Below are 10,225 nucleotides of genomic sequence, written 5' to 3'. Positions count from 1 at the left end.
CTCTACTCCGGGCAACAGAGTGAGACTCTGTCTCAAAAAAAAAAAAAAGACCAGCCTGGACAACTTAGCGAGACCCCATCTCTACAAAAAATAAGAAAAATTAGGCAGGCGTGGTGGCGCCTGTAGTCCCAGCTACTCGGGTGGGAGGGTCGCTTGAGCCCAGGAGTTGGAGGCTGCACCACTGCACTCCGGCCTCGGTGACAAAGCGAGACTGCCTCAAAAATAAGAAAAAAGGGGGACTGGTAGGAAATGCAGAACTACCACCAACTGCATGCTTAGAACCTTGGGAGGAAGGAGAAGGTCTTGACCTTGGAAGTTCAAAGGCTTTCTCTTCAATGGAGCGGCTCAGAACCAATTCCAACAACGAACTGTGTTCAACAGGCCCTTCCTCTTCCTCGACGCCCACTCACGCTGGCCCTGGTGAGACCCTCCCTCACCCATGGAGTCTTCTCCCCAAGGCTGCAGATCAGCCCTGCGTGGCCCAGGCCCCCAACCACACTCCTTGAGCAGCCTCAAGGAAGACACAAAACCACGAGGGGCCGAGGGGCACTTGCTCCTGCAGTGACCGCCACGCCTCTCGTCAGCCACAGCCTCACAACCACCAACCGGTCAGCGGCCAACGCTGCTCTGCGGGGCCACAGTATCTGGCGCACACAAGCAGTTCGCAACCTTTCTTGGGTCCTTTGAGAAGTGGATTACAGCTAATGACCTTCTGCCACCAAAACTGCACCTGGACGCAGACACAGACCTTCACCTAATTAATTCCAAAGAAACTGAGGAGCCTCGAGCCACCCCTATTGTCAGTGTCCCCAGCAGTTCCCACAAGCCACATGCTGTCCACACAGAGCTGCCCAGGGCCCTCGCCCCAGGCCGGTGCCCAAGTGTTCCCAGAGGCCCTAGTGAACGGGCAAGGCCCGTCCCCAAACCTGACAGTGCTGAATCCCTAGACCTGGGGGGCAGCTGAGGGTGACCCAGGGCTGCTCCCACAGGCACGGCCACCACGGAGAGAGGAGCCCCTACAGCCCAGCCCTCGGGCCCACTGTCCCTCCGCCAGGACACCCGGATGCTGCCAGTGCTCCCCAGGGCCCTCAGGCACCTCCACGAAGCCCTCAGTCAGAGCAGCCCAGGTCATTCCGCAGAGCCGCTGAGCTCAGGGACCCCCCAGGCACGTGCCGTTGGGAGTGGACGCCACACCCCGGCCTCATGCGAGCGTGTCTCTCGCGAATGTGCGCTGAGTGCCCAGACGCCTGTGACGTGTGGAAGTCGGGGGCAGCAGGGAAGCAGGCAGCCTCCGTGCCCACAGGACAAACAACTCCCAGGGCAGGGCAAACACTGGCCTTAGGGGAGCAGTGACCCAGGTCTGTGATCATCTGATTTCCCTTTCAGGGGCCTGAGCCATCTGAGGTTCACCCCATATTCCTACCCAGTGGGCCCCATGTGGCCAGTGAGGCTGCCAGAAAACCTGGCTGTTCTCTAAAAGTGAAGGACAAAGCTGCAGTCACTACTGGGACATCCTCTTCAATGCCAGGATGAGAGCCAGGGCTCGGGGTGGCCAAGAGGCCCGGGAAAGGCCCATCTGCAGGCCTCCGTGCTCCGGGCAGCCTGAGGGGTAGGCCTAGGGCTCTTGGGGGCTGCCGCTTTGCCATGCCCTCCCCAGCCCCAGGGGCACCTACCGGCAGGCACTGGCAGCCGAGACCAGCGACAGCAGGCATGCCAGCAGCAGGCAGACGGGCCCCGAGGCCCGCTTGGCCAGCTCCACGAGGATGCTGGCCTCCACACCCTCCGACTGCCAGTGGCTCAGCCGCACGGGGGCCTCGTCAAACCGGTCACTGCGGAAAAGCAACTCGCTGCGCGCCACCGTGTCGAAGACAGCAGCCAGGTCGCCGGTGCTGGCTGTGGCATCTCCAGCCTGGTGGTCTGGCGGGGCTGTGGGTGGGTGCAACTGGGACAGGAGCACCTTGCGCTGGTCATAGAAGATGAGCATGACCTGGTCCTCACTGGCAGCCCCAGTGGTGGCAGGCACCTGCCGGTGGGTGGCCTTGCAGCTCCAGAACTTGCTTCCCCTCTCCCGGCACAGCTGCAGCCAGGGTTCGTGGGGGAAGACAGCACCCAGGCCCTCCAGGAAGTGGCCCAGGCTCTCCTCGGGCTCCTGCTGACAGTGGCACCAGGTGCCCAGCACGGCCGTGCCCACCCGGCTGGCCTGCTGCACCTGAGCCAGGAGCTCCTTGACCTGGATGGGGATGAAGGGAAAGTGCACCACAGCCAGGACCACGGCGCTGCTCTGCTCCGGGACCCACCGTCCCACCAGCAGGCCGCTGTCCGCCGAGGCACAGCACGTGGGGAAGAAGGCCTTGAGCACCATGCTGGGGACCCTGCAAGACAGCGGGAGAGGCTGGGTTCAGAGCTGCTGCTCCTGCCAACGCCAGGCCCCAGTGGCCCAGGGTGGCTGGCAGTGCCACGCCTGTGGGACGTAGCACAGACAGCCCCGAGGATGTGTCCACATGGCCACAGGGCTCACAGGCTGGGGCAACTCAGCTGTGGGCTTGGTTGGGAGGCCGGTGGGGTCCCTTGGTCCATCTCACATGGGCCACGCTCCTCCAGGGCGCTGGCTGGCTGGACCAGGGCCCACATCTCTGCCCAAGGCGCACGGGTCACCCTCGTGAGGCACGAATGCACATCCCACAGCAGGTCAATGCTCTCGCCTGTTTCCAGACGGGCAGACTAGAACAGGCTGGGGTCAGTGACCTGCTCGACACCACCCAAAAAGGGCATGTGGGCTGAACTTGAGGATTTCATTTTAAGAAACCTGATTAGAAAGGTTTAATGTACAGTGCATGGGAAAATGCACAATCACATTAAAGTGATGCAAACTGAAACTTTAATGAACCATGATTCACTTATTAAGCTATGAAGGATAAAAGTGAAAATTTTAAATGAAGTGCTGCTAGGCTGAGGGAAACCACCTGTGTGCACATGGCTGGCAGCTGCCCCAGAAGGTCCCTGGGGACCTGGGAGCCCACTCTGCGGGCCCGAGGGAGACTCCCTCTCGGTGGCAAGAAGGACGTGAACGTGCCACGATGCTCAGGGCACAGGCTTAGCGCAGATGAGGCTTCCGCCTCCACCCTGGCCCTGCATCCTCCCGCAGCGCCCGGGCAGTGCCCCCCTTCCCCGTCTCCACCAGTCGCCCTGGGTGGGGTTCCCAGCAGGGGAGCGTTTTCCGTCCTTCAGGGTGTATTTCTCCAACCGCACAGCCATCTGGAAATGCGGTGGGAGGAGTTCACGGGCCCAGAGGCGTGCAGGAACCCTGTCGTGTTCTCTCGGGCCGAGGGGACACCAGCCTTTCTGGCCCTCACTACCTCGACGTGGCCCTTAAGCAGGAAGAACGGCCCCAAACAACTACAGTTCCTGGATCTGTGGGAGCCTGAGCCTTTCCTTCCCCAGGTGAGCTAGTTGGGGACTGGGGTTTCTCGGCAGGCACCCACTGCTGAGCTGCATAGCCAGCTGCTCCTCTGCCTGAGTCCCTCACTGGGTCCTCCAGCATGGTGGCGCGGGGCTGCTGCTCTGGCTGGGGCCTGGTGCCCACACCACCTCGTCTCACCTGCACAAAGTGCAGAGCAGCCACCCCGAGCAAAGACCCCCAAGTTGGAGCCCACACCTGAGGGAGGGACACAGACCTAAGACTGCGTCTCAGCCTGCAGGTCCCAGTGCTCACCATGCACTTAGGGACAAGGGAACAGAAAGAGACACACACATTGGGGTGGTATGACACAGAAGTCCTCTCCTGAGGGTGGGGGGCTCTGGGAGGGGCCTCACACAGGTACAAATGCCCAGGGCTTAAGAGGCTCCTAGTGCAACTGCTCTCTTCCCTTGCAGCCCAGACCAAGGGCTCAAGGGTCCAGCCTCTCGTGGCCAGCTTAGGAAAGAGGCCTCTTGCCGCTGTGGGCTCCAGCTGCAGAGGGTCCTTCTGGGTTGAGCTGCAGGATCCCCGAATGCCCATCCTCCTCAGTGACCAGAGAGGGCAGCTGACATGGATGCCAGCAAGGGAAACTCAAGCCCAACACCAGCCCCCAGCCAAACCCCCGTGGCCAGCATCCAAGGCCATCTTCTCTACCTGACCCTTCTGCAGGGCCTGTCCTTCCTCACGAGGAGGACAGAGCAATCCTGCCTGGGGAGGCCCAGTGCTTTCGGCTGGGTGACCACCACAGGGGCCCATCTAGCACAGTCATTCGGATACACCAGTTCAGCCAGACGACACCATCGCCCCTGCCAGGGGAACACCTTTCCCAGGAACTGATGGTTACTGTCCGAAAAGAAACACAATCAGCCTAACAATAAACACATGTTCTGGGGGGAGCTGGTTACTTGGTGTGTTCACTTTGGGTAAATTCATTGAGTTATGCGCACAATCTGTGCACTTTCTTTGTGTGCATTATACTTCATCTACAAAGTTTACCTCAAAAAAAAAAAAGAAGAGAAAACGATCTCCTTGTTCTCTAAGGAAGGAGATTGGAGAGCAGAAGTAGATGTTCTTATCCGTGGGGTAAGGAGGGAGAACTCAACGAATTATGGGGCAAGTTCCCACCCCCACTCCCACTTCAGCCTCTGGGAGTGACGGGAGCGCAAGGAGCGTACTCGCTCGCCAGGCTGCGGGGATCAGAGGGCCAGAAAGAGATGAAAGAGCAGGAGATCGATAGCAGAGGAGGTGCGGCGTGGGAGAAGGCAGCAGCATGGGCAACAGGAGCATCTTTAGCATCTTTAAAGACTGTGATAAACACACACACACACACACACACACACACACACACGGGCACAAGGCTAGAAAAGCTTCATCTGTTAGGGAGACCGAGTTCCCTTGTGAAACAGCCGGTTCCCAGACCACTCAGGTAAAGAGGTCTCCAAGACAGTCCTCTCCACAGAACTTGAAGTCCAGAGTCTACCCTACACAGGACAAGTCCTTCCCTCTCCTGTGCATCAACAGATTTGGGGGGAAAGCCCAGTTAGGACTGCCCAGGGACAGCTCACTAGCTGAAACCCTCCTCAGTGAAGCCTCCCTGGCCACCACTCAAGGGCTCGCGAGAATTTGTTTTTACCCCCTCGCTCGTAAAAAACAAGCAAGAACTCTCTTGCCTCCTGTAAACAGTGCTTTTCCCCTCTCACTTTGGAAAAGGGGACATGAATCTATGATTCTGTGTTTGCCCTTTACTGCAGGAAACTGCCCTTCCAAAGGGTCCCCAGCGGGATCCAGGTCAGGGTGGGCACCCTTCGCCCCGCAAGGCGGAAAGACCAGGCTCCCGGAAAGGCGCCCACCAGGGCCAGTCGCAAAGCCTCTCGCGCCCGCGCCCGCCCACGGGTCCCCTGGGCAGCGGGCGGTGGCGTCCCCGTTCTGCGGATGCGTGAACAGACTGCGAGTGGCAAGGGGACTGCGCCCGCCCTGGGAGGCCGCTGGGACACCCTCCGCTCCCTCGTCTGCACGTCCCGGACCCACAGCCGAGGGGCGGCGCCAAGGTCACCCGCGCGGACGCCGCCCTCCCCCGTGCTCACCGGCTGCTCCCGGGGCCGCGCCCTCGGACGGCGGGGTCGGGATGGGGTTGGGGGCCGCGCTGGGTGGGCCCGGCAGACGACGGCGCTCGCGGCCCCCCGCACCGCCACTGCCGCGCCCCGGGACACAAGCCCCATTTCCGCCGGCTCCGCGTGTTGCCGCGCGACGGTCCGGCCCCCAAAGGCACCCGGGTCGCCCGCCGGCCCGGCCCGAGCGTTCCGCGCGCGCAGCGTCCGTATGCCCGCCAAGTCCCCAGCTGCCAAGCCTGGTTTACCTCCCCTGGGGGACCCAGTGGGCCGGGCCTTTGAGGGACCCAGATCCCACCTTGCTCCCACCCTCCCGGGGTGAAAGGACCCCCAGGCCCTACAGTGGGGCCCCAGAAGGAGCTGCCCCCCGCCAGGCTGGTCCCCTCCCACACTGCTCTCTGCAGAGGGGCTGCCCCAGCTCCCCCAAGGCCAGCTGTGCTGGGAAGGCTGAGCCTGGAAGTGGCCAGCCCCGAGGCTGCAGCTATCTGATTGTGGGGACCGCACAACACCCCTAACAACAGAACACCTTCGTGGGCCCATTCAGTCCCCCCATCCTGACGTGCTGCGGGTTCCTCATCCAGGCTCTGGCCCAAGCCACAGGCCCCACTGTCTTGGTGATGGGGGGAGTACCGCCCTGTGGGGACAGGAGCTGCCCTCCTCCCAGCTCCCTCCCCATGGGGACCCCTTGCTGGGCCCGACTCCCTGAGTAACCCAGACACCTCTCCTTTCAGGCCTCATTTCCTCATTTGTAACATGGTAGGAAAGGGCTAGATCTACAGTTTTTCTCGCTTTTTTAAAGCAACAGGAGTCTGTCCTCATAGGAAGGCTCCCCTGGACTCTTCCATAACCACTACCCATGAGCTTGGGGCTATTTGATCCCCAGGGGAGAAAATAAAGGCTCAGATAGCCTTCCTTCGTGGGGCAGTGGGAGAGAAGGCATAGCCCCCAACGCAGCCACGTGCACCCCCAGGCACCTCTAGGGCTGCCCTCCCCACCCCTCTTACCTCCACCAGGCCCAGAGAAGCTGCTTGGAGCCTCAGCACTGTGGGTGCCTCTGAGGCTGGGGGACACTGGGGGACCACTCCCCTGCCCAAGCCTCTCGGCCACACCCTCCCTGCCTGCCCCTGATTAGGAGGCTGGGCCGGGCCGCTGGCAGGAGATCCTGCCTGGGTGTGTGCTGGCAGCTGGCCCCACACGCCAAGGATCCAGAGGCTTCAGCTGCTGGCCCCAAAGCTCAGGCCTCCTGGGACCACAGCCAGGGTCCAGACACACACTGAGAGGGGACCTCGCGAGCTCAGAGAGGGCCCTGCAGGGAGGCCTGGGAGGCAGCTGATTCGCGGCTGCCAGTGAGATAGGAGCCCTCACCAAGACGATACGAGGCCCGCTGAGGGCCAAGCACAGCAGCTGCTCTGGGTCAGGAGGGCACGGCCAGCAGCCCCAGAGCACCCCACCAGCCCTGGACATTCCTCCGATGGCAGCCCAGGGGCCTAGGGGCTGGCCCCATCTGAGCCCACCATCTGGATACCGCTACACCTTGGTGTAGCTGTCCCTGGCGTCTGCTGCCAGGAGCTAGCCCTGGCGTGCACAGGCCACACCCAAGGGCTGTCTCAGCGCCTCTGACATCAGGCAGATGGGTGGCCTGGCCTAGGGAAACAGGGTCACCTGGCCCCCCAGGGAGCCCAGGAGCTTGTGGGCACTGCCGAGCAGCCGCACACCCCAAACCCCTTGTTCACAGTGAGGCCCCATCAGGCCCTGGGCACCCCCAGCATCGAGGCTGGGACCAGGGGCTCCTGAGCACGGCCCAGCGCGAGGCTGGACACAGCCCCGGGGTCCCGGCAGTGTGCCAGAGCTCAAGCCCCACAGAGGAGGGTGCCAACCACCACAAGCCGCGAAGCCGTCAGCCACGTCCTCTGGAAGGCAGGTTCGCAGGAGTCGAGGCAGGAGGCAGATGGGTCACCCCTCCAGGTCTAGCACGGGACACAGGGGTAGCCCCAGATGTCGGGAGCAGGCCGGCCAGGGGGCAGTGCCGGGGCTGTCAGGAGTGAGTGGGGTCTCCAGCAGGTGCAAGCCCCAGGGGGCAGCGGGCCAGTGAGGGAGGCCCAGAAGGTCGAGGAGGCAGGGCCTGGGGGCTGGGGGCAGGCAGGCGGGCTCCGTCTCAGCTTCTGCGCAGCTGGGCCAAGTTTGGGGCTGCAGGAAGATGATGAGGTCCCGCTGTGTGCCGGCGGTACGGTCAGTCCTCCTGGCGCCCTCTAGGCGGTGCCGCTGTCCTCCCATTTTACAGAGGAGGAACTTGAGGCACGGGGGCGGGGAGGCTGAGCTGGACTCTAGCTCTGTTCCTCTAGGTCCCAAGCACCCACCTGGTCCCCAAGTGGCCACCCAGGAGTCAAAGCACCTGGAACTCAAATCTGGGAGACACACGACCTGAGACGCTTGCTGTGGGTTTGCTCTGAGCCCCAAAAGAGCTCACAGGCATTGCAGAGTCCTGGGGCAGGGGCGAGGGGTGACAGCAGTGTTTCTCAAACTCCTCTGCCCGTGGGTCCCCTTCCTTTCTGGGGGTGACCTAAGCTCCTGCTGGTCACCCCCACACCGGCACCGCTCTGTCTGTGCCCCCCGGTCAGGTAGACTTCCAACCGCTGAAGGGTGAGGTGGGGTCCTGTTCTAGGGTCTCCCACCCGCCCCACGCAGAGAGGTCTCCCTGGGCTCTGCTCTGGGGTTGGGTGGCTGCAGCCTCTATGGTTGGAAACAGCCTGAGTGGGGAGGAGGCACCTGCGGGTTTCTGGGCAGGGACACAGCTGGGCGTGGCCAAGGTGCGGTGACGACTCAGGCCTTGGCCGCTTTTGAGCAGCAGCACAAGGAAGTTCTGTAAAATATAAATGGAGTCTCCTGGGGACTCCACAGTGCCGCTACATTCCTGCCCTAGGGCCTTTGCACGGGCTGCCCCTGGTAGCTGGAGGCCACTCAACCAGCCCTCCCCTCTCTGGGGATGCCTCCATAGCCCCTCTCAGCAAACATTCATGTGATGAGGCAGCTCCAGGCCACTGCCCTGAGCAGGGTCACTCTGGCCATGGGGAAGGTGACGACTGGCTGGGGTCTGGGGTGGGGGCTGTCCGGGAGGTCAGTCCTGCCTCCCCCTTCAGGTGGAGGGCGGGAATGGTCCCGTCTCTGCACATGGGAGTCTGTGTGTTGTGGGCCCAGCAGGGCAGGCTCACCTGTCTGCCCAGCGAGGGATGAGAAGTTGGGCATGGCCGGGCGCGGTGGCTCATGCCTATAATCCCAGCACTCTGGGAGACTGAGGCAGGAGGATCGCTTGAACCTGGGACTTCGAGGTAGCAGTGAGCTGTGAGGGCGCCACAGCGTTCTGGCCCGGGCAACAGAGTGAGACGCTGTCTCAATTTCTTTTAAAAAATAAAAAATTTAAATTTAAAAAACAAAAAGAGAGAAGTGGGGCACAACAGAAGTGTGGGGTACCAGTGGGAGGCTGTACAGGGGCGTTGCCCGCAGACTTGGGACCTGGGGACCCTCGGGGCACCTCCTGGCTCTGCTCTCAGCCCCCTGCAGCCCCTCCAGGAGGCCTCTGGGTAGAAGGTGCCTGGCTGGGACCTGTCAGCCCCAGCCTGTGACCCACAGCACTGCTCGCCTGGGCGGCCACACCCCAGCTCCAGACCCCTTGGGGCAGGGCCGATGCTATCACCACCGGGTGCGCGAAGGGGCAGCCGCAGGTCCTGCTCAGACTGGCTGCAGCCCAGCCGGCCCAGCCCCAGCTCGGGGAGCCCGGCGCAGGCAGGACCTGCCCCTCCGAGGAGGGCGACCCGGGCTCCGGGGGCCACTCCTGGGTGGGCTTGGAGGGTGTGGCTCGCTCCGCGGGGAGAGCAGAGACCAGCTGTTGGGGGGCCCCCAGGCCCCTGCCTGCCCACCCGCCGTCCCCTGCCCGTGGGAAGGCCGAGCTGGGCCAGGCTGGGAGGGAGGCAGCGAGCTGTGAAGGCCACCGATGCCTATCGTGGCCGCAGGGGCTGGCGGGGGCCCAGCAGAGCCCACGCTGGGTGAGCAGCCCTGAGCCAGAGAACACAGTGGGCACCATTTAACCACAGGGAAGGCTGATATGAGTGCTGCCTTGCTGCAGCTGGGGGCTGGAGGACGCACAGGGTCCCTGCCCATCCCCAAACGCACGGAAACACAGGACAAATCGTCCTGAGCCGCCCAGACCACACACACCTGCCTCCCGACTGACCCCTTCACTCAGTCCCCTCCCCTGGAAGCTCCTGCCCCACCCCCGGCCTTCCGGGAGGGCCCCAGTCCACAGGACGGGGGTCAGGGTCTGAAGGTCAAAGCCCAGACACTGCCTGCCCAGGACGGACACTTCCTGGGGGTGTCCAGGTGGTCAGCAAGGAAGGAGGCTGAGACTGGGGTGATGGTGGCTTCTATTTTAATGTCCTCAACTGCGATCCATAAATAGCTGTGACCTCTGCTGTCCCCGGGTGACCCCAGAGATAAGCCTTGGCCACAGCTCGGCGGGGGTCTATCCACATGCACGCCAAGGCTGGACAGGTCCCCGGCGTTGGCCACAGGGCTGGGGCAGGGGAGGAGCTGGGCAGGGGGCCAGGGTGGCAGGAGCGGGACCAGCACGTTCAGGGCGAGGGTGGACGGACTGCGGGAGCCGGGG

At 62.9% G+C, this 10,225-nt stretch overlaps 1 protein-coding gene across 1 annotated transcript in view; it reads right to left on the bottom strand.

Moving 5' to 3' along the window:
• Window positions 1-5,674, bottom strand: part of PIGQ (phosphatidylinositol glycan anchor biosynthesis, class Q) — a 15,201-nt gene extending 9,527 nt beyond the window's left edge. The window contains exons 1-2 of the mRNA XM_012659633.1: window positions 5,542-5,674; window positions 1,674-2,372 (exon numbers count right to left, since the gene is read on the bottom strand). Coding sequence (XP_012515087.1) covers window positions 1,674-2,362 — 689 coding nt within the window. The 5' untranslated portion in view covers window positions 2,363-2,372; window positions 5,542-5,674. The remainder of the gene's footprint in view (window positions 1-1,673; window positions 2,373-5,541) is intronic.
• Between the last annotated feature and the right edge of the window lie 4,551 nt (window positions 5,675-10,225).

The sequence above is a fragment of the Propithecus coquereli genome, unplaced genomic scaffold, assembly GCF_000956105.1.
Source record: "Propithecus coquereli isolate 6110/MARCELLA unplaced genomic scaffold, Pcoq_1.0 Scaffold621, whole genome shotgun sequence".
Taxonomy (NCBI): domain Eukaryota; kingdom Metazoa; phylum Chordata; class Mammalia; order Primates; family Indriidae; genus Propithecus; species Propithecus coquereli.
The sequence above is the reverse complement of the archived record's forward strand: the minus strand, read 5'-3'. Positions and strand labels throughout refer to the sequence as shown.